Consider the following 24,673-nt stretch of genomic DNA (forward strand, 5'->3'; position numbering starts at 1 on the left):
TTAAGAGCCTCAGAGAGACCCTTTCTGAACAAAGCTGCCAGCGCAGATTCATTCCACAGAGTGAGTACTGACCACTTCCTAAATTTCTGACAATATACTTCTATATCATCCTGACCCTGGCACAAAGCCAGCAAATTTTTCTCAGCCTGATCCACTGAATCAGGCTCATCGTAAAGCAATCCGAGCGCCAGGAAAAACGCATTGACATTACTCAATGCAGGGTCTCCTGGCGCAAGAGAAAATGCCCAGTCCTGAGGGTCGCCGCGCAAAAAAGAAATAATAATCAAAACCTGTTGAATAGGATTACCAGAAGAATGAGGTTTCAAGGCCAGAAATAGCTTACAATTATTTTTGAAATTAAGAAACTTAGTTCTATCACCAAAAAACAAATCAGGAATAGGAATTCTTGGTTCTAACATAGATTTCTGATCAATAGTATCTTGAATCCTTTGTACATTTGTAACGAGATTATCCATTGAAGAGCACAGACCCTGAATATCCATGTCCACGCCTGTGTCCTGAAACACCCAAATGTCTAGGGGAAAAAAAAGACTGAACACAGAGCTGAGAAAAAAAAATGATGTCAGAACTTCTTTTTTCCCTCTATTGAGAATCATTAGGTTGGCTCCTTGTACTGTTATGTAGGTAATCCAGTGACACAGTGTGCCAGCAATCAGAGCACATACAGTGATCTGACAATAACCAAAAACAATAGAACGAGCTCTGAGACGTGGAATCTCTGTAGACCGCAATACCTGAACCTATCCTAAGCACAACTAAAGGCAGCTGTGGATTGCGCCTGTCACTACCTATGCAACTCGGCACAGCCTGAGGAGCTGACTAGCCTGAAGATAGAAAAACAAGCCTGACTTGCCTCAGAGAAATACCCCAAAGGAAAAGGCAGCCCCCCACATATAATGACTGTTAGCAAGATGAAAAGACAAACGTAGGGATGAAATAGATTCAGCAAAGTGAGGCCCGATATTCTAGATAGAGCGAGGATAGCAAAGAGAACTTTGCAGTCTACAAAAAACCCTAAAGCAAAAAACCACGCAAAGGGGCAAAAAGACCCACCGTGCCGAACTAACGGCACGGCGGTACACCCTTTGCGTCTCAGAGCTTCCAGCAAAACGAATAGACAAGCTGGACAGAAAAAGTAGCAACAAAAGCAAAGAAGCACTTATCTAAGCAGAGCAGCAGGCCACAGGAAAGATCAGAAGCTCAGGTCCAACACTGGAACATTGACAAGGAGCAAGGAAGACAGAATCAGGTGGAGTTAAATAACAAAGCAGCCAACGAGCTCACCAGAACACCTGAGGGAGGAAGCTCAGAAGCTGCAGTACCACTTGTGACCACAGGAGTGAATTCAGCCACAGAATTCACAACAATAAAGGCTTCGGACAGAGTGACGCTCCCAGCGTTATATTATATATATATATATATATATATATATATATATATATATATATATATATATATACACATACATACATACATACACACACACATACATACACGTAGACACAGTTGAAACGAGAAAGCACATTCATCTCTGGGACACAGAACCAATCTCCTTCGTGAGCAGTATGATGGTTGGATATTCCCATCTTGTTTGTACTTGCGTATAATTGTTTTTACAGATGAACAAGGCACCTACAGACATCTTGAAATTGTACCCAAAGATGAGCCAGATTTGTGCAATTGCACAACTCTCTTCATGATATCTTGGCCCTTTTCTTGAGACTTTGCCATGATGCTACACAAAGAAGCAGTGTGTTTCAGGTGTGAATTAAAATACATCCACAGGTGTGTCTCTAATTAACTCAGATGTTGCCAAAAAAAGCATCAGAAGCTCCTAAACACATGACATCATTATATGGGCAGACCAGAATTGTTTTAAGGCATAATAATCTTCGTGTATGCAAACTTTTGACTTTGCAGAAAGTAATAAAAATGCCTTAAAACATTCTCATTATTCTGGCATTTTGTAAGTAATTATGATATATATATATATATATATATATATATATATATATATATATATATATATATATATATGTGTGTTTGTTTGTATATATATATATATGTATCTAATATATAAAGCTGAGTGTATGTGTATGTGTGTATGTCTGGGATTGGCACCTGCACCGTCGCAGCTACAGCCACAAAATTTTGTACAGTAACACGTCTGCACCCCGAGAGCGTCATGTTGTGAGGCAAAATTTTAACCCCGCACGTTCCAATTCACCTAACAATTTTGCCTCTATCTACACACTACCATACACTACCACGTGCTTGAACACATATACCACCCTAAGCACACATTTCACCACACATACACCAACTTCGCCACATAAAAGTCGAAACACAAAAGTCGCCGCTCAAAACTCGCCGCGCGCAAAACTCGCCACATGCAAAACTAGGCTCACGCAAAACTCGCCACACGTGCAAAACTCACCTCATGGAGAACTCGCCACACGCAAAACTTGCACACGCGGAAAAATTGCCACATACACAAAAGTTGCAACACATGCAAAAGTTGCCTCACACAAAACTTGCACATACTCAAAAGGTACTACACATAAAGCTCGCCACGAGCAAAACTTGCTGCACACAACTTGCTACACTAACCGGTCACATGCAACTCGACACACAAAAAGTTGCTACACGCATGTTGCCACACAAAACTCATCTCACAAAAGTCGCTACATGCATGTCGCCACATGCAACTCAACACACACAACTTGACACATGAAACTCACCCTAAAACACACACAAGTCTGGTATTATCCTTCAAAAATAAAATTCTAATTAATAAGCAGACAAACTACAAGAGCAACAAATGTACCATATAGGAAATATGGCAACTGTCAGTCACATGACCTGTCTATTATGTGTATGTGTGAGCTAATACATACTGCCAGGGGGGAGGGCTTCCTGTTGGCTGGGGATTTATCAGGCTGCCAATTTAGCTTCCAAGTACTGAGGTAAAAATACTGACCAAATAACGTGTGAACGAGGTCTAATACAGAAGGAGATGACAGATATATACTACATACAGGGGAGATGACACACAGATATATACTATATACAGGAGAGATGACACACAGGTATATACTATATACAGGAGGAGATGACACAGGTATATACTATACACAGGAGGAGATGACACACACATATATACTATATACAGGGGAGATGACACACAGGTATATACTATATACAGGAGGAGATGACATACAGTTATATACTATATACAGGAGGACATGACACACAGGTATATGTTGTGAATTCTGTGGCAGAGCTCCCTCCTGTGGTCACAAGTGGTACTTCGTCTGATTCTCTCTGTGAGCTTCTGTTGGTGGAGGGAAGTGGTACTGCGGCTTCTGAGTTTCCTCCCTCAGGTGTTCTGGTGAGGTCGTTAGGTGCTTCTCTACTTATCTCCACCTAATGCTTTGATCCTGGCTTCCTGTCAATGTTCCAGTGTTGGACTTGCTTTTCCCTGGATCATTCCTGTGGCCTGCTGCTCTGCATAGCTAAGTTCTTCTTTGCTATTTGTTTGCTATTTTTTCTGTCCAGCTTGTCTAATTTGTTGCTGGAAGCTCTGGGACGCAAAGGGTGTACCTCCGTGCCGTTAGTTCGGTACGGAGGGTCTTTTTGCCCCCTTTGCGTGGTTTTCTTTAGGGTTTTGTGTAGACCGCAAAGTTACCTTTTCTATCCTCGATCTGTTAAGAAAGTCGGGCCTCACTTTGCTGAATCTATTTCATCTCTACATTTGTCTTTTCATCTTAACTCACAGTCATTATATGTGGGGGGCTGCCTTTTCCTTTGGGGTATTTCTCTGAGGCAAGGTAGGCTTATTTTCTATCTTCAGGCTAGTTAGTTTCTCAGGCTGTGCCGAGTTGCATAGGCAGAGTTAGGCGCAATCCACGGCTGCCTCTAGTGTTGTTTGGAGAGGATTAGGGATTGCGGTCTGCAGAGTTCCCACGTCTCAGAGCTCGTTCTATGATTTTGGGTTATTGTCAGATCACTGTATGTGCTCTGACCGCTATGTCCATTGTAGTACTGAATTGCCTTTCATAACAGGTATATACTATATACAGGAGGAGATGACACACACATATACTACATACAGGAGGAGATGACACACGTATATACTATATACAGGAGGAGATGACATACAGGTATATACTATATAAAAGATGACACATAGGTATATAGAGGATGAGAGGACATACAGCAGGTATATACTATATACAGGGGAGATGACATACAGGTATATACTATATACAGGAGATGACATACAGGTATATACTATATATAGGAGAAGATGACATACAGGTATATAGTATATACAGAAGAGATGACATTCAGGTATATACTATATACAGGAGGAGATGACACAGGTATATACAATATACAGGAGGAGATGACGTACAGCAGGTATATACTATTTACAGGGGAGATGACATACAGGTATATACAGGAGATGACATACAGGAAGCAGATGCGAAACGCGCGTCGGGGTTAACAGAGCTTCAGCGTGCCACGAGGCTATCATTGCAGGAAACGTATTCAGGTAATATGTATGGGATCTGTTTACATTTTCATATGTTTGTTGCTTCTGTGCAGCTTTATTGGTTCTTAGCCGTATCAAGAGCTGTGACTATAGGCTGACGGGATTGTTTGCTGGGCTGGAGTTGTTTGTACATTGGGGTGAGTGCTTCACTCTCTTCATTACAGGCGCCAGCTGTGGGGTATTCCCTTTTGTATTTGGCCAGTTTGTTACGAGGGTCATAGACTTATAGGCTTAGTCATTTATTATAGGCGTACTTACGTCCGCTGCTGGGCATTTTTCCCTGCGTGCACTGATTTTTTCAGCCTTTTCTCTATGACCCGCTCTGGCTTTAGTGGTGGGAGATATACTTGCACAGCGTTTTATGGCACCGTTAGACCGTTTCCCTCTGTATAGCCTGCATCGTCACCGATATACAACAGTATCTTTGGGCTTGAGAAAGCATATTTTTTGCACATTATGATATATAGATGGATGTTACCTGGATAGGTTTACACCTGCTTATCTAGCTGATCTCTGTACTGTTTACTATCTGTAACTGTGAGGCATTCTTTTAATTGTTTGTAGTTTTATGTGTTAATAAAAGTTACTTGGTATATCTAACGCTTCATGATTTATGGAGTTTAATAACTCCGTGATCAATATGTTCTGAGTAGTTTTTGGAGTGTTGCCCACCCTTGGTACAGAGGAAATGGCTTGTGCTTTGTGCTTATTATATATAAGGGAGATGACAAACATGTATATACTGAGGGGAAAATGAGAGGTGTGAGGTGAAAATGAAAAGGTGCGAGTGCAAAATGAGAGGAGTGAGGAAAAATAGTGGAGTGATCAGAAAATGACAGATGTGAGGTTGAAATGACAAGTGTTAGGGGGGAATGAGAGGAGTGAGGGAGAAAATGAGAGATGTGAGGGGGAAAATAAGAGAAGTGAGGTGCTATAACTAACCACAGATATTTACTATGCCAAGGCAATGCCGGGCTCTTCAGCTAGAATATATATATACATACACACACACACACACCGTAGTCGAGTATAAGCTGAGATTTTCAGCCAAAAAAAATGGGCTGAAAGTGCCCCTCTTGGCTTATACTCGAGTCATGGTCAGCGGGGGTGGCGAGTAAGGGGGAGCGACGACGGTGACATACTCACCTACTCCTGGCAATCCTGACGTGGTCCCTGCATGTCCCATGGTCTCCGGCAGCTTCTTCCCCTGTTCAGCGGTCACGTGGTACTGCTCATTAAAGTAATGAATATGGACTCCACTCCCATAGGGGTGGAGCCGCATATTCATTACTGTAATGAGCGGTACCAGTGACCGCTGAACAGGGGAAGAAGCTGCCGGCGCCGTAGACCAGCTGTCCGGGAGAAGCTGCCAGGGACGGCACCGGGAGCAGGTGAGTATTTCATATTCACCTTTCCTCGTTCCACCGCCGCCCCGTCTTCCCCGTCCTCTGCAGTGACTGTTCAGGTCAGAGGGCGCAATGACGTATTAGTGTGCGCGCCTCCCTCTGCCTGAACAGTCAGTGCGGAGAGACGGGATGCTGAGAAGCAGCGGGCAGCGACGAGAGGTGAGTATGTCTTTTTTTTTTAATTGCAGCAGCATTATATGTTATATGGAGCATCTTAAGGGGCCATAAAGAACTGCATGGAGCATTATATGGGGCACATTGTTATATGGAGCATCTATGGAGCCATAAAGAACTGAATGGAACATTATATGGGGCACATTGTGATATGAAGCATCTATGGGGCCATAATGAACTGCATGGAGCATTATATGGGGCATATTTGTATATGGAGCATCTTATGGGGTCATAATGAACTGTATGGAGCATTATATGTGGCACATTGTAATATGGAGCATCCTTGGGGCCATAATGAACTGTATGGAGCATTATATGGGGCACATTTTTATATGGAGCATCTTATGGTAACATTGGTAAAGCTGCAGGACCAGATGGACTCAGCTCACGTGTCCTTAAAGTTTGTGCTGACCAGCTGTGTACTGTCTTTACACGCCTATTTAATGGAAGTCTACAAACACAGAGGGTACCAGTGTTATGGAAAACTTCCTGTCTGGTGCCGGTACCCAAGACGACTTCTCCTGCAACCCTAAATGACTATCGTCCTGTAGCCTTAACATCTCACGCTATGAAGGCCTTGGAAAGATTAGTTCTTGCTCACTTAAGACCGAGGGTCAATGCTTTTATCGATCCCCTTCAGTTTGCTTACTGACATAGATTGGGGGTGGATGATGCTATTCTTTCTCTGTTACATAGGGTACATTCATTTCTGGAGACTGACGGTACCATGGTGCGAGCGATGTTCTTCGATTTCTCATTTCTGCATTTAACTCCCTGCAGCCACTTTTTCTACACAAAAAGATGACTGATATGAAGGTGGAGGTGGGGATGAGAAATTGGATAACTGACTACCTATCAGATCGGCCACAGTTTGTACAGATGGGAGCAGTGGTGTCAAGCAGATTATTGAGCAGTGTAGGTGCCCCCCAGGGAACGGTGCTTGCGCCCTTTCTATTCACACTGTATACTTCAGACTTTCAGTATAAATCTGAACTTTGCCACCTTCAAAAATTTTCAGATGACTCTGTGGTTGTGGGATGCATTAGGGGAGATCAGGGGGATGAGGAATATAGAAGGGTGGTGTCGAATTTCGTGGATTGGTGCAATGGTAACTATCTACAACTAAATGTTAAGAAAACTAAGGCGTTGGTGGCCAACTATAGCAGGATTAAGTTGGAATGCTTACCGATCACTATTGCTGGTCAGGAGGTAGAGCAGGTGGAGAGTTACAAATATTTGGGGGTCCATTTGGATAGCAAACTGGACTGGAGATGCCACTCAGAGTTTGTCTACAAGAAGGGGATGAGCAGATTGTATTTCCTAAGGAAACTGAGGTCTTTTAATGTGTGCAGCAAAATGTTAGAAATGTTCTACCAATCTGTAGTGGCAAGTGCCATCTTTTTTGCAATCACGTGCTGGGGTAATAGTGTGCGGGCCTCTGATGCTAATAAGCTGAATAAGATTATCAAGAAGGCAAGTTCTGCTGTGGGCTGCAATCTGGACTCTTTTGGGGAGGTAGTGGAGAAAAGAACTCTGAAAAAGTGTATGGCAATTATGAACAATAATGCACATCCACTATATGAGCTATTCATGAGACAGAAGAGCACCTTCAGTAACCGGCTAATACTTCTGAGGTGTAAGAAGGAAAAATATAGGAAATCGTTTGTGCCAACTGCCATGGGAATGTACAACAACAACATTAGGGTTAAACCACCAAGGTGAATGTCTACTTATTTCTCTACATTTCAGTTCACTTGTTGTGTATGTCCTATTCTAATGTATAATGTATAATGTTCTTCTGTCAACAAACATGTCAACTATGTAATTCCTTTATGATTTTTATGATTTAAGTCGTGCTGCTGTGATACCATAATTTCCCACGGGATCAATAAAGTGTATCGTATCGTATCGTATCGTAATCAGCATTTGTGCAGCATTATATTTTAATATGGAACATCTTATGGGGCCCATTACAAATTTTATGGAGCATTATATGGGGCATATTTTGTATGGAGCATCTTGTGGGACCATCATAAACTTTATGGAGCATTATATGGGGCTCCTGATTCAATATGGATATTCAAAAACACTTAAACTACTGATGTCTCAATTTATTTTACTTTTATTGGTATCTATTTTTATTTTTGACATTTACCGGTAGCTGCTGCATTTTCCACCCTAGGCTTATACTCGAGTCATTAAGTTTTCCCAGTCTTTTGTTGCAAAATTAAGGGGGTCGGCTTATAATCAGGTCGGCTTATACTCGAGTATATACGGTATATATAGAGAGAGAGAAAGAGAGACATTGATTAAAAAGTGCAGTTTAAGCCTAGGGTCTAAGTCTACCACTTGTTCTAATGTAATGCCCGAAGCTCAATTAGAGAACTATTTTTGATTAACTGCAGAACCGTAGGTTTTAGGCAGGTAGGCAGAGGTTTATATGGCTTTAAAGCATTCACCTTAAGCTGCAATGTCTTCTCTAAATGCTCTATCTGCTTTTCTGCTATCTTAAGCTTCTTTAACTCTTCTGATTCTCTGGAAAAGCCCTTTGGGGACAAAGACCTTGAACGTTTCACAGGTTGCACCTGGAGAATAAAACAAGGACATGGTTGAAGGAGTTGAACATTGGATTATGAAAGACATGCAAAATTAAAGAACAAGTAATTGAGAATACTAATAATGAATTATAAAAAAAATCCTGCCTGGAATACTGGAGAAATAACAAGCAGAATTACCACAGTGCTACCGCTAAAGGTTTCTCTGTGACTCGTTAATGAGAATATTCATTTACATTTACATTGTTTCTTTCAGAATAATGATGTCCCATTAGGGAAGACTAAAGGGTTATAGACTCAGGAATGTAAGAAACCTCATTACAAAGGAGGGGATAGAGGATGGTCTAATTGCTCTATAAGGGTCCAAGGTTACACTTGATAGGACAACCGGAAACAAGAGGGAAAGGATTTTTTTCCCTTTGAAATAGTTTAACACACTGTGAAGAAGAAGGAACAATATGCTTCAGGAATATAAATACAACAGACAGCGCATCTTATACTGTAATGACCATATGGTCATTAAGTATAATGGAGCTAACTAGAGACATGAATATCTGTATCCATTATATACAGCTTTGTATAACAATCTGGTAAGATATATAAAAAGTAAGGCGATTAATCTACGATGGCTTATAGTACTATATATGACTTTTTCTGTCTTTTACACTTTCTTTATACAGAATCAATTAGACAGAAGTACCACCTCGTTTACTAACATAATGGCTACAAACCAAAAGGGGGCCATATATAAATAATCATATAGATACCCAACACATGTTCAGTTTCCAGGTAGATACCTTAAAGAAATTTTAGAAAACGGGCAACTATTTAACAGACTCATATAAGTACTTTACAATTTTTTTTTTACTTATGCATGTTCAACAAAAAATAAAATAAAAATAGGAACAAACAAACAAAAACAAACAAAAAAAAGTTAAAGGGGTTGCCCCACAACTAAATTACATTTTAATCCGTAGCTTTTATAATAATAAAAATAAGTTCCACAATTAAATGTGTTAAAAAAAAGTCCCTGTGCTGTACTGTATAATGGCTGTGTCTGACTATACTGGAATATGGCTGGCACATACTACATCTCCAAGTTATGGGAGAAAGCAAACGAGTATACAAGACAACAGAGGATCGCAGCTGCTCCTTTCTGTGAGGTAACATTCCCCGGCCAGTTTCATCACATAAGCGAGTGTTTCTGCTATGTCACAAGCCCTTTGAGATCACCATAAATCAAGTCCGCAACATACTGTATGAGATAAGCAGCAGCAGAAGCTCCTACGTCATTGACTTGGTTTAGCTGGTTTTTGGTCATTCTGACCACACAAAAATCGGAATAAAAAGCGATCAAAAAATGTAACGTGCCACAAAATGTTACCAATAAAAACGTCAACTCGTCCCGCAAAAAATAAGACCTCACATGACTCTGTGGACCAAAATATGGAAAAATTATAGCTCTCAAAATGTGGTAACGCAAAAAATATTTTTTGCAATAAAAAGCGTCTTTCAGTGTGTGACGGCTGCCAATCATAAAAATCCGCTAAAAAACCCTTTATAAAAGTAAATCAAACCCCCCTTCATCACCCCCTTAGTTAGGGAAAAATTAAAAAAATGTATTTATTTCCATTTTCCCGTTAGGGCTAGGGTTAGGGCTAGGGTTAAGGCTAGGGTTAGGGCTAGGGTTAGGGTTGGGGCTAGGGTTAAGGCTACAGTTAGGGTTGGGGCTAAAGTTAGGGTTAGGGTTGGGGCTAAAGTTACGGTTAGGGTTTAGATTACATTTACGGTTGATAGGGTTGGGATTAGGGTTAGGGGTGTGTCAGGGTTATAGGTGTGGTTAGGGTTATTGTTGGGATTAGGGGTAGGGTGTGTTTGGATTAGGGTTTCAGTTATAATTTGGGGGGTTTCCACTGTTTAGGCACATCAGGGGCTCTCCAAACGCGACATGGCGTCCGATCTCAATTCTAGCCAATTCTGTGTTGAAAAAGTAAAACAGTGCTCCTTCCCTTCAGAGCTCTCCCATGTGCCCAAACAGGGGTTTACCCCAACATATGGGGTATCAGCGTACTCAGGACAAATAGGACAACAACTTCTGGGGTCCAATTTCTCCTGTTACACTTGGGAAAATACAAAACTGGGGGCTAAAAAATAATTTATGTGGGAAAAAATGTTTGTTTTATTTTTACGGCTCTGCATTATAAACTTCTGTGAAGCCCTTGGTGGGTCAAAGCGCTCACCACACATTTAGATAAGTTCCTTAGGGGGTTTACTTTCCAAAATGGTGTCACTTGTTGGGGGTTTGTACTGTTTAGGTACATTAGGGGCTCTGCAAACGCAATGTGACACCTGCAGACCTTTCCATCTAAGTCTGCATTCCAAATGGCGCTCCTTCCCTTCCGAGCCATCCCATGCGCCCAAACAGTGGTTCCCCCCCACATAAGGGGTATCAGCGCACTCAGGACAAATTGTACAACAACTTTTGGGGTCCAATTTCTTCTCTTACCCTTGGGAAAATAAAAAATTGGGGGCGAAAAGATAATTTTTATGAAAAAATATGATTTTTTATTTTTACGGTTCTGCATTATAAACTTCTGTAAAGCACTTGGTGGGTGAAAGTGCTCACCACACATCTAGATAAGTTCCTTAGGGGGTCTACTTTCCAAAATGGTGTCACTTGTGGGGGGTTTCAATGTTTAGGCACATCAGGGGCTCTCCAAACGCAACATGGTGTCCCATCTCAATTCCAGTCAATTTTGCATTGAAAAGTCAAATGGCGCTCCTTCGCTTCCGAGCTCTGTCATGCGCCCAAACAGTGGTTTACCCCCACACGTATGGGGTATCGGTGTACTCAGGACACGGCGTCGTGGACACTGATCCTGACATACTAGTATCATGGGTAAGCAATGATTCAAGCTTGGGACCTGGTCCTATACAATGGCATAGCGCGCAGATTAGTTTAGCCATTTGGATACTTTTATTTCTACTATTTACCTGGGACCTTCCGGTCTCTCTTGTTGCACTTGAGCACTTTTACCTATGCCAAATATTAAACATCTTCTGTCAGGATACCACTGTCCTTTGTTATTACCTGATCCTAGTCTGTTTATATGTTATATATTATTTTCAATAAATTGATATTTTGATTACATTTTGGACTTTTTGCTCCAATTATTTCTTATATTTCATATTATGTTTAGGAGTGTCCTTTTGGTGCACCTTTGAGACACCCACATGGGTTTTGGTCTCTGTGGCACTCCTTTACACTATGTTCCAAATTATTATGCAAATTGGATTTAAGTGTCATAAAGAGTTACCGTATATACTCGAGTATAAGCCGAGATTTTCAGCCCAAATTTTTGGGCTGAAAGTGCCCCTCTCGGCTTATACTCGAGTCACGGTTGGCGATGGGGTCGGCGGGTGAGGGGGAGAGAGGGCTGAGGCATGCTTACCTGCTTCCGGGGCTCATGGCGCTGTCCCTGCAGTCCCACGGTCTTCGCGTGCTGCAGCTCTTCCCCTGTTCAGTGGTCACGTGGGACCGCTCATTAGAGAAATGAATATGAACTCCACTCCCATAGGGGTGGAGCCGCATATTCATTTCTCTAATGAGCGGTAACGGTGACCGCTGATAGAGGAAGAGGCTGTGGCACACGGAGACCAGTTGTCCGGGAGAAGGAGCGGGACGCCTGGAGCAGGTAAGTATTACATATTCACCTGTCCACGTTCCACACGCCGGGCGCCGCTCCATCTTCCCGTCCTCTGGCTCTGACTGTGCAGGTCAGAGGGCGTGATGACGCATATAGTGTGCACGCCGCCCTCTGCCTGAACAGTCAGTCCGGAGAGACGGCGACGCCGAGACGGGACGCTGAGGAGCTGAAAGCAAGAGAGGTGAGTATGGCATTTTTTTTTTTTATTACAGCAGCCGTAGCATATATACCGGTAGCACAGCTTTCTATTGCACATCTATGGGGCAATAATGAACGGTGCAGAGCACTATATGGCACAGCTTTATATGGCACAGCTTTCTATGGGGCAATAATGAACGGTGCAGAGCACTATATGGCAGAGCTTTCTATGGCACATCTATGGGACCATAATGAATGGTGCAGAGCACTATATGGCAGAGCTTTCTATGGCACATCTATGGGGCAATAATGAACGGTGCAGAGCACTATATGGCAGAGCTTTCTATGGCACATCTATGGGGCAATAATGAACGGTGCAGAACACTATATGGCACAGCTTTATAATGGCACATCTATGGGGCAATAATGAACAGTATGGAGCATTATATATGCCACAGCTTTATATGGAGCATGTATGGGGCAATAATGAACAATATGGAGCATTATATGTGGCACAGCTTTATATGGAGCATCTATGGGGCAATAATGAACAGTATGGAGCATTATATATGGCACAGCTTTATATGGAGCAATAATGAACAATATGGAGCATTATATGTGGCACAGCTTTATATGGAGCATCTTATGGGGCAATAATGAACGTTATGGAGCATCTATTTTCATTTTTGAAATTCACTGCATTTCCTACCCTAGGCTTATACTCGAGTCAATAAGTTTTCCCAGTTGTTTGTGGCAAAATTAGGGGGGTCGGCTTATACTCGAGTATATACGGTAATTGTTTTGTTTTTCAAATAAACTTGTGGATGGTATTGTGTCTCAGGGCTCAATAGATAACTGAAATCAATCTTAAACACATGTGATAATTAGTTTTCCAGGTGATTCTAATTAAAGGAAAACTACTTAAAAATGATGTTCCACATTATTAAGCAGGCCAAAGGTTTCAAGCAATATGAGAAATAAAAATGATCTCTCTGCTGCTGAAAAGCGTTAAATAGTGCAATGCCTTGGACAAGGTATGAAAAAATTAGATACTTCACAAAAACTTTGTGATCATCATACTGTGAAGAGATTTGTGACTGAAACAGAGCACAGAGTTCATGCAGATAAAGGCATAATGAGGAAGGTTTCTGCCAGGCAAACTGGATTAAGAGAGCAGCTACCAAAATACCATTACAAAGCAGCAAAGAGTTATTTGAAGCTGCTAGTGCCTCTGGAGTCCCTCGAACCTCAAGGTGTATAACCCTTCAAAGGCTTGCTGTGGTGCATAAACCTACTATTCGGCCACCCCTAAACAGTGTTCATGAGCAGAAACTGTTGCAGTGGGCCCAAGACATACATGAAGACTAATTTTCAAACAGTCTTGTTTACTGATGACTGTCGAGCAACCCTGGATGGTCCAGATGGATGGAGTAGGGGATGGTTGGTGGATGGCCACCATGTCGCAACAAGGCTGCAACGTCAGCAAGGAGGTGGAGAAATCATGTTTTGGGCCGGAATCATGGGAAAACAGCTGGTGGGGCCCTTTAAGGTTTCCTGAAGAAGTGAAAATGACCTCTGTAAAGTAAATAGCGTTTCTGACTGACAACTTTCTTCCATGGTCTAAAAGCAGAAATGTGCCTTCAGGAGCAAAATCATCTTCATGCATGACAATGCCCCATCTCATGCTGCAAATAATACCTCTGAGTCATTGGCTGCTATGGGTATAAAAGGAGATAAACTCATGGTGTGGCCACCATCTTCCCCTGACCTCAACCCTATAGAAAACCTTTGGAGTATCATCCAGCACAAGATCTATGAGGGTGGGAGGCGGTTCACATCAAAACAGCAGCTCTGGGAAGCTATTCTGACTTCATGCAAAGACGTACAAGCAGAAACTCTCCAAAAACTCAAGAATGCAAGAATTGTGAAGGTGATATCAAAGAAGGGGTCCTATGTTAACATGTAACTTGGCCTGTTAGGATGTTTTGGAGTTAAATAGCTTTTTTTGTTCGGTGAATGTGACCTCCTAATGCTGCAAATTCCACAAATTAGCATTTTTAGTTCTTTAAAACATATCAAATGTTTAGAAATGCCACTGTGCCTAATAATTTGGAACAGTGCATTTTGAGTTTTTATTCATTTTGGAGATTATCCTGTTATCATTGGGAGGTTTCTTCAATAAAATTATTTGTATACTCTAACGTGTGATGACTTTTATTAGACTGACTAACATGTGCACCGACCATTCAGGAAAATCTGAGAAAAATGTCATCTGCATAATAATTTGTAACACAGTGTACTTATGTTGTCCTGTATGGTATATGTTTATTTAGGAAGGAACACTGTTTGACATTCAATTTCACATGCTGTTGTGCAAATGGAATAGACAACAGATAGAAATTATTGGCAATTATCAAGACACACTCAATAAAGGAGTGGTTCTGCAGGTGGGGACCACAGACCACATCTCAGTACCAATGCTTTCTGGCTGATGTTTTGGTCACTTTGAATGTTGATTGCGCTTTCACAGTCGTGGTAGCATGAGACGGACTCTACAACCCACACAAGTGGCTCAGGTAGTGCAGCTCATCCAGGATGGCACATCAATGCGAGCTGTGGCAAGGTGGTTTGTTGTGTCTGTCAGCGTAGTGTCCAGAGGCTGGAGGTGCTACCAGGAGACGGGCCAGTACACCAGGAGATGTGGAGGGGGCCGTAGGAGGGCAACAACCGAGCAGCAGGACCGCTACCACAGCCTTTGTGCGAGGAACATAAGGAGCAAAGCCAGAGCCCTGCAAAATGACCTCCAGCAGGTCACAAATGTGCATGTGTCTGCACAAACGGTTAGAAACAGACTACATGAGGATAGTCTGAGCGCCGAAGTCTACAGATGGGGGTTGTGCTGACAGCCCAACACCGTGCAGGATGCTTGGCATTTGCCACAGAACACCAGGATTGGCAAATTCGCCACTGGCGCCCTGTGCTCTTCACAGATAAAAGCAGGTTCACACTGAGCACGTGACAGACGTGACAGTCTGGAGACGCCATGGAGAGCGATGTGCTGCCTGCAACATCTTTAAGCATGACCGGTTTGGCAGTGGGTCAGTAATTGTGTGGGGTGGCATTTCTTTGGAGGGCTGCACAGCCCTCCATGTGCTTGCCAGAGGTAGCCTGACTACCATTAGGTACCGAGATGAGATCCTCAGACCCCTTGTGAGACCATATGCTGGTGCGGTTGGCCCTGGGTTTCTCCTAATGCAGGACAATGCCAGACCTCATGTGGCCAGAGTGTGTGTCAGCAGTTCCTGCAAGATGAAGGCATTGAAGCTATGGACTGGCCCACCTGTTCCCCACACCTGAATCCGATTGAACACATCTGGAACATAATGTCTCGCTCCATCCACCAACGTCACGTTGCACCACAGACTATCCAGGAGTTGGCGGAGCTTTAGTTCAGGTCTGAGAGGAGATCCCTCAGGAGACCATCCACCGCCTCATTAAGAGCATGACACTACTGAGCATCATTTCCTTTTGAGCACTGTGTATATATATATATATATATATATATATATATATATATTTATATTTATGCTCAAACGTTTACATACCCCAGAAGAAATTTTGCTTTCTTGGCCGTTTTTCAGAGACTATGAATGACAACACCAAAACTCTTTCTCCACGCATGGTTTTCTCTTTTTTAAATCATAATGACAACCCAAAACATCCAAATGACCATGATCAAAAGTTCACACACTCTGGTGATTTTGGCCTGATAACATTATTATTATTTATTATTATAGCGCCATTTATTCCAGGGCGCTTTACATGTGAGGAGGGGTATACATAATAAAAAGAAGTACAATAATCTTGAACAATACAAGTCACAACTGGTACAGGAGGAGAGAGGATCCTGCCCGTGAGGGCTCACAATCTACAAGGGATGGGTGAGGATACAGTAGGTGAGGACAGAGTGGGTCGTGCAGTGGTTCTTTTTGAAGGTTTAGATGGTAGGTGAGAGTCTGATATGTTGTGGTAGACCAGGGGTGTCAAACTGCATTCCTCGAGGGCTGCAAACAGGTCATGTTTTCAGGATTTCCTTGTTCTGCACAGGTGATAATTTAATCACCTACACAAATAATGAGTTGGTGATTAAATTATCACCTGTGCAGTACAAGGAAATCCTGAAAACATGACCTGATTGCAGCCCTCGAGGAATGCAGTTTGACACCCCTGTGGTAGACAGTTCCAGAGTAGGGGTGATGCACAAGAGAAATCTTGTATGCGATTGTGGGAAGAGGAGATAAGAGGGGAGTAGAGAAGGAGATCTTTTGAGGATCGGAGGTTGCGTACAGGAAAGTACCGGGAGACGAGGTCACAGATGTATGGAGGAGACAGGTTGTGGGTGGCTTTGTATGTCATGGTTAGGCTTTTGTACTGGAGTCTCTAGGTAATGGGGAGCCAGTGAGGGGATTGACAGAGGGGAGAGGCCGGTGAATAGCGGGGGGACAGGTGGATTAGTCGGATTAGCTGAGTTAAGAATAGATTGGAGGGGTGAGTGTGTTAGAGGGGAGGCCACAGAGCAGGAGGTTACAGTAGTCGAGGCGGGAGATGATGAGGGCATGAACTAGGGTTTTTGCAGATTCTTGGTTTAGGAATGTAAGGATCCGTGAAATATTTTTCAGTTGAAGGCGGCAGGAAGTGGAAAGGGCTTGGATATGTGGTTTAAAGGAGAGATCAGTGTCAAGGATTACCCCGAGACAGCGAACTTGTGGGACTGGGGAGAGTGGGCAGCCGTTTAGTGTAATGGATAGGTTCGATGGGGGGGTCGCGTGAGAAGCATGCACAGAATTTGACACAAATGGGTTTGACGGGCTACTAAAGGTAACATCCTAACCTGTGAATTGTCTGCTTGTAATAAATGTGTGGGCATAAAAGCGGAGTGAGTTTCTGGGATCCAGACAGACTCTTGCATCTTTCATCCAGCAACTGACATTTCTGGATCATGCGTCATGGGGAAAGCAAAAGAATTGTCAACGGATCTACGTGAAAAGGTAGTTGAACTGTATAAAACAGAACGGGATACACAAAGATATCCAAGAAATTGATAATGCCAGTCAGCAGCATTCAAACTGTGATTAACAAATGGAAAATCAGGGGATCTGTTAAAACAAAAGCACGGTCAGGTAGACCAACAAAAATGTTATCCACAACTACAAGGAAAAATGTTCGGGATGCAAAGAAAAACCCACAAATAACATCAGCTGAAATACTGGACTCTCTGAAAACTAGCGGTGTGGCTGTTTCAAGATGCACAATAAGGAGGCACTTGAAGAAAAATGGGCTGCATAGTCAAGTCGAAAGAAGAAAGCCATTACTGCACAAATGCCACAAAGTATCTCGCCTACAATACGCAAAACAGCACAGAGAAAAGCCTCAAAAACGTCTGGAACAAGGTAATTTGGAGTGATGAGACCAAAATTGCAGTTTTGACCACAACCGTAAACTTTACATTTGGAGAGAGGTCAACAATGCCTATGATGAAAGGAACACCATTCCTACTGTAAAGCACTGAGGTTGATCACTAATGTTTTGGGGAGCTACAAGGCACAGGAAACGTGTTCAAAGTTGAAGGAAAGATGAATGCAGCACATTATCAGCAAATACTAAAGGCAAATTTACAATCATCAAAAAGCTGCACATGGGACGTACTTGGAAGCTCCAACACGACAACGATCTAAAACACAAGGCCAAGTTGACATGTCATTGGCTACAGCAGAGAAAAGTGAAGGTTCTGGAGTGGCCATCTCAATCTCCTGACCTCAATATCATTGAGCCACTCTGGGGAGGTCTCAAGCCATAGCCAAAGACATACTGATAGGCAATTTAGATTGTGAGCCCCAACGGGGACAGTGATGATAATGTGTGCAACCTGTAAAGCGCTGCGGAATATGTTAGCGTTATATAAAAATAAGGATTATTTATTTATTATTTATTAAGCGTGCAGTTCATGCTAGACAGCCCAGGAATTTAGAGGAACTGGAGGCGTTTTGCCAAGATAAGTGGGCAGCTTGATCATATGAGAAAATATAGAACCTCATCCACAACTACTACAAAAGACTTCAAGCTGTCATTGATGTTAGAGGGGGCAATACACGGTACTAAGAAATGGGGTATGTGAACTTTTGATCAGGGTCATTTGGATGTTTTGGGTTGTCATTATGATTTAAAAAAGAGAAAACACAGTAGTTTGACAAATGGCTTTACTCAACCACTAACCATGAGTGGAGAAAAAGTTTTGGTGTTATCATTCATATTCTCTGAAAAATGTAAACTGTTTGTGTATTATATACATACACACACACAAACACACACTTTCATTGATGCATTTCTTAAATGGACTTGTATTGTGATAATTAGACTAACTACTTCGATGACACTTTGCTTATATTTCAATGATTATACTACAGTTTCTCCGGCAATTACTGCATCTCTGAATTTTCAGGGTACCCACAATTTATTTGGGTTTTCATATCCAACGGGCTGTTTTGTGTGTCTGTAGGTCTTGGAATATATATATATATATATATATATATATATATATATATATATATATATATTGTATCTAATAAAATAAATATGTATATTTCCTATACTTTTTGTCCTGGCACATTTCTTTGTTGGTATTGCTAGTTGTCATGAGTGCATCACAGGACATTTTACTCCGATCAGGATCTATAAGCTTTCCATGTACATGAGATTACATTTATAAACACAGAAAAAAATTAATCAGAAAAATATGGTATTCATAATATATTTTAATGAACTGTTTAAACAGATTGCACTTGTTAAAACTAAAACTCCAATCATAGGAAGTAATAAATAGAAAGATTCATAAACGCCCAATATGAAATATAATGGTTAGGTAAGTGATAATCCATAAAGTATAGTTGTGGAGGACAAAAGACGAGGTTTCTTTGCAGCTTGCCACACAGATAAGAAGTGATGCAACTATGACAAGCACTGAATCCTCAGCCATAACTCTGGCTGCGGCCAGCAGTGGTCGAGGGTCTGCAGTTTGCAGGAGCAACAAGGGTTGCCTTGCCTCAGCCTTTTTTGAGACGGCAAAGGATGACCTTACTCACATTATTTGCCAACTCTGCAAAACTCAGTAGAGAGAAAAATTGCAATAATTTGACTACTACATTCATGAATCAGCACATGTGTGATCAACATGCCTTAGTCGGGGAATCTCACTGCTAAAATGTCGACTAGTGGGCCTCGCCAACCACAGGCCGCCCCATCAACCACATCTGCTGGTTCTTCCTCCTCAGTCACCATGGCAAGTCTTCTCACATGACTGTAGAACCTCCACTTCTTTACCCTACAGTCGGGGTGAGTGAGTGCCCGTCAGCTGTTACTGAAGTGGAGATGCCTGCAATTTTTGCTTGACCGAGAAAACCACATCTTTCTCAGTCAACCACGCACCTTGCTCACAGTCCAGCAGTTTGTCCTCTTCACCCTACTACATTCTCTCTCAGCACAGCAGCCAGCCCTTGGTCCCGCAGTTGTAATCTGTTGGCCACAGAACTGCTGCCTTTCTGCCTGGTGGATACAGACAGTTTCTGAAAGCTGATGGCTGTCACAGGCACCCAGTAACAGTGGCCCAGTCACCATTACTCCTCTAAGAAAGCTGTGCCTGAGCTACAGCAGCATGTCGCAGACATCGCGTTTCCTGAAAAAAAATCTGTCTGCCAGGGTGCAATTCACCACTGACATGGACAGGGGGCTACATCTCGCTGACTGGGCACTGGGTGACTCTGGTGGCTGTGGGGGCAGGCGGTCATGGGGCTGCTCCTTAAGTATTGGAATCCCTAAGGCTTGAGTTTCAAACCTATGTAATATTTCCTCCACCTCCTCTAGGGCCTCCACCTTCACCCTCAACCTCTCCATTAATGAGACATGCATTCTAACAGTGCAGAGAAAATCCCCCCACCTCCATATTGGGCAGCCAAGGCTCACCACAATAAGGCAGTGTTTAAATTAATATGCCTTGGAGTTCGCAGTCACATAGCTCATGAGCTGTGGACACCTATACAGGCCAAATTTGAGCAATGACTGTCTCCACTGAACCTGGGGGAAGGAAGGCCATGTGCGATAACGTTGCAAGCCTACTGGCAGCCCAATGCCGGAGCAAACTTACACACGTGCCATGCATGGCTCACATCCTCAACCTGATGGTAAAGCTATTTCACCGCCACTATCATGTCCTGGATACACTGCTGTAGAAAGCACGGTCACTGTGTGCTCACTTCTGTCGTTCGCACCACGTAGGTCATCGCCTTTCATAGTTACAGAGGTATTGTGGTCTACTGGTTAACTGTTTGATATGTGATGTGCAGACACAGTGGAATTCCACTCTCCTCATGTTGCAGGGACTGTGGCAGCAATGATGAGCCCTGCTGCGGTATGTCCTTTTGCATAGCCTGGGCCAACGCAGTACGGACATGATGCAAATCACGCTTGTGGAGTGGGCACAGATGAAGTACCACTGCACCCTTCTGCACAGTTTCAATATGGCTAATAAGATGGTTAGAACTGATGATGCAGTCATCAGCATCACTATTCTGGTCATCTACATGGTGGAGCATACTTTGAATAGTTGTGGTCCCAGAGGAAGAGGTGAAAGCAGAGGAGGATGTGGAAGGGATAACAATATCTCTAAGATTATGTGCGGTTGGTACCCAGGGTGGAGGAGAGGAGACTCTCCTCCACGGACTGGGCACCATATAATTGGTAAAAAAAAATTTATTAAAATAAAAAATAAGGATATACTCACCCTCTGATGGCCCCGGAGTCCTCCCGCCGCTTCCGTTCCTATAGATGCTGTGTGTGAAGGACCTGCGATGACGTCGCCGTCTTGTGATTGGTCGCGTGACCGCTATAACGTTACTGAGGCAAGAACGAGAGTGGACCCTCTGGACTGTGCTAGACCTATCCCTGGGCGAGTAGACCAGATGTTAACCAACCCCTATAGAGGGGCTGTCAGGAGCAGGCCCAGAGGTCTCCTATCCACGGTAGCAGATACCAAGAGGGACGGCTCAGGAGAAGGGAAAAAACAGAGGAAGAGGACTAAACAGAAAACCAGGAACGAGGACGATGGAACCAGAAGCAGAGGACACGGGAATGGACGACAGACTGGAACAGTGGAATACCAGAGACGGAGCTGTAGGGAGAGAGGGTGAGATGATGAGCGAAGGTAGGGGCGACGGGCTAGAACAGTAGGATAACAGAGACAGAGCTGTAGGGAGAGAGGGATGATAAGGGAAGGTAGGGAAAAAGCGCGACCAAGGAAGGGCGCAAAACCAGCACGAACTACTGGGACACAGAAGCAAAGGTGATCGGAGGCAGAAGCCAAAAGCTAAAGACACTCAGGCACCTCCTAGCAGAGGAGGTGGCCTGAAATAGTATGCACACTACCTGGATTGGCTGCAGCACACCGGACAATCACATCCGGTATCAGAGGACCCCGGACAGGTAGGAGTGCCTAACGCAGAATCCTGCGCGCCTGCGCAGAAGCAGAACCCCAAAGACGTGGAGGAGGGGCCCGCCGAGGACGAGCGTACCGCCCACCAGAAGCCGGACTGCAGGAACGAGCAGCGATGGAGGAAGACGGAACAGCGCGCCGAGACCTGGAGGACGAGCGGCCGAGGGGAACAAGAGCAGCGGCCACAGCAGAAGAAGCGGGGACAGCGCGCCAAGAACCAGGGGTGAGGCGGTGAGTAACGGCCGTAACAACCGCTCACGTGACCGCAACGTCATCGAAGGTCCTGCACACACACAACATCTATAGGAACGGACGCCGCTGAGGAGATCGGCTGTCTGCAGGTAAGTATAACCATTTTTTTTATTATTTTTAAACATTCTATCTTTTACTATTGATGCTGCATAGGCAGCATCTATAGTAAAAAGTTGGTCACACTTGTCAAACACTATGTTTGACAAGTGTGACCAACCTGTCAGTCAGTTTTCCAAGCGATGCTACAGATCGCTTGGAAAACTTTAGCATTCTGCAAGCTAATTTCGCTTGCAAAATGCTAAAAAAAAACGCGAAAAAAACGCAAAAAAAAAATGCGGATTTCTTGCAGAAAATTTCCGGTTTTCTTCAGGAAATTTCTGCAAGAAATCCTGACGTGTGCACATACCTTCACAGTACAAGAGTAAACCAAATGCTTCACCTCTGGAAAAGATCATGCATGCTTGTAGATAATCTTAAGGGTGGTTTTTCCCCCAAGCCAGCAGTGAGGCACACTGTGTGCATCACAGTTATAGACTTCCAACCCCGGGAACATCAAGTTGTCAAAACAAAAACATTAGCAGCAGCAGTGTAAGTGGCAGAAGCAATTTCTGTGAGAAGTTTCACATTTTTTTAGACCAGCCTGTGCAGCAACATTACAGAATACAAGTCTTACATGTTGCCAACAATTGGAAAGGATGTGCAGGAGTGTCTCAAGCTCAATGTGAATGGCATCAGGGAGAATTTGGACCATTTTGCATTTTGGTCTTCAAAAATGGAAGAGTGACCTGAGCTTGCTTGTCACGCCTTGGAGGTTTTGTCATGCCTGGCAGACAGCATTCTCTAAGAACGTGTCTTCAGTGCTGCTGGTCATGGCCTGACAGATAAGAGCATCTGGCTGTCCCCTGAAAGTCTAGACCACCTAACTTTCACCAAGATGAACAAGTCATGGATCTCCAATGATTTTTGCACTCCTTTCACAGAGAGGGCAAATGAGGCGATGATGTTTTTAGTGTGATGCATTGATCTTGCGTTAATGCAGCCTGTGACACCTTTGTTGTGGCTTTTATGCCTGCTGTTGCTACTGCTGCTGATGTTACAAACAGTATTTTGAAATGTGGAGACTCAAAGTTGGGTCTCCATCTAGTGGGTTGCCTGTAGTGGAAGAGGTCTCAGAGTGCCATTATACTATTTGTACTCTGGAGAAATTGATGCCACTTTAGTGGCGTGTGGCAATAATTCTTTGAAATGTCTGCACGCCAAGTTGGGTCTCTTTCATGTGTGTTGCATGAATGAATTTGGCAAAGCTCTCAAAGCACCAGGCCTACACCTGTTACTCGTCTACCTGTTACTGATCAATGTTTGAGGTAGAAATGCTGGTCCAAGCCCTGTCCCATGCATCTATGCTGCACAATTATACTATTTATACTCTGGGTCAATTGATGCCAGTGTTCCTGATATCTGCCTCTACTATGAGCTGTTTGGCAACCTTTTTAGCCTCCCTTAAGCCGGTTTCACGTTATGGCCTTCGTACCTATCTTTAACATTAGGTACGCAGGTCGTGCGGCTGTATGCGGATGCTTCCGCATGCGTCGTTTTGACGATGCGGCGACCAGCGTAGGACGCAGCTGGTAGCAATTTCTTTTTTTTCTCTGCGTCGTCAAAACGACGCATGCGGAAGCATCCGCATACAGCCGCACGACCTGCATACCTAATGTTAAAGGTAGGTATGCAGGCCGCATGCAGAAGTAGGCGGAGCCAGCGGCAGAGGTGCGTCCGAGGGCGGGGCTTCACAGAGGAAGTCCGCAGCCCTCCGCAGCTCCTCAAAAAGCTAGTGTGAAACTAGCCTTAAGGTGTTGTCTATGCGTTTGGTTTTACCTCCCATTGAATTCAATGGGGTTCGGATATGTTCGCAAGGTTGGCTCATCTCTAGTTGTTACCATCATCTGGAGAGAATTTTGTGTTAATAGCACCTTTAGAAATAGATTAACTGATAAAATTGGTGACCTGTACAATAGTTATTTCACCAGCCGTTTTAAAGCTGCAGTCTGAGTATGTAGATTTCGAGTGACTAAAATTCAGTGGCTAGCAACTCCAGTTCCATAGTAAGCAAAATGAAAGTTGAGTATGCATACTACCGCTCTACACACACAGTGGTCTTTTGGACCCTCACCCTCATAATCGTTGGGGGGTCACAGGAATCATATTTACCTATCCTCTAAGAAGGTGATAAACCTATTCAGTGGGACAATCCATTTGATAATGAAGCAAAAATAACATCCTATGAATAAGCCAAAAATTATAAAACTAAAATTATTATTGGT

At 43.3% G+C, this 24,673-nt stretch overlaps 1 protein-coding gene across 1 annotated transcript in view; it reads right to left on the reverse strand.

The window, feature by feature from the left end:
* Window positions 1-24,673, reverse strand: part of CNTLN (centlein) — a 537,174-nt gene that overhangs the window by 318,916 nt on the left and 193,585 nt on the right. The window contains exon 11 of the mRNA XM_069766280.1: window positions 8,619-8,744. Coding sequence (XP_069622381.1) covers window positions 8,619-8,744 — 126 coding nt within the window. The remainder of the gene's footprint in view (window positions 1-8,618; window positions 8,745-24,673) is intronic.

Source organism: Ranitomeya imitator, chromosome 1 (genome assembly GCF_032444005.1).
Source record: "Ranitomeya imitator isolate aRanImi1 chromosome 1, aRanImi1.pri, whole genome shotgun sequence".
Lineage (NCBI taxonomy): Eukaryota > Metazoa > Chordata > Amphibia > Anura > Dendrobatidae > Ranitomeya > Ranitomeya imitator.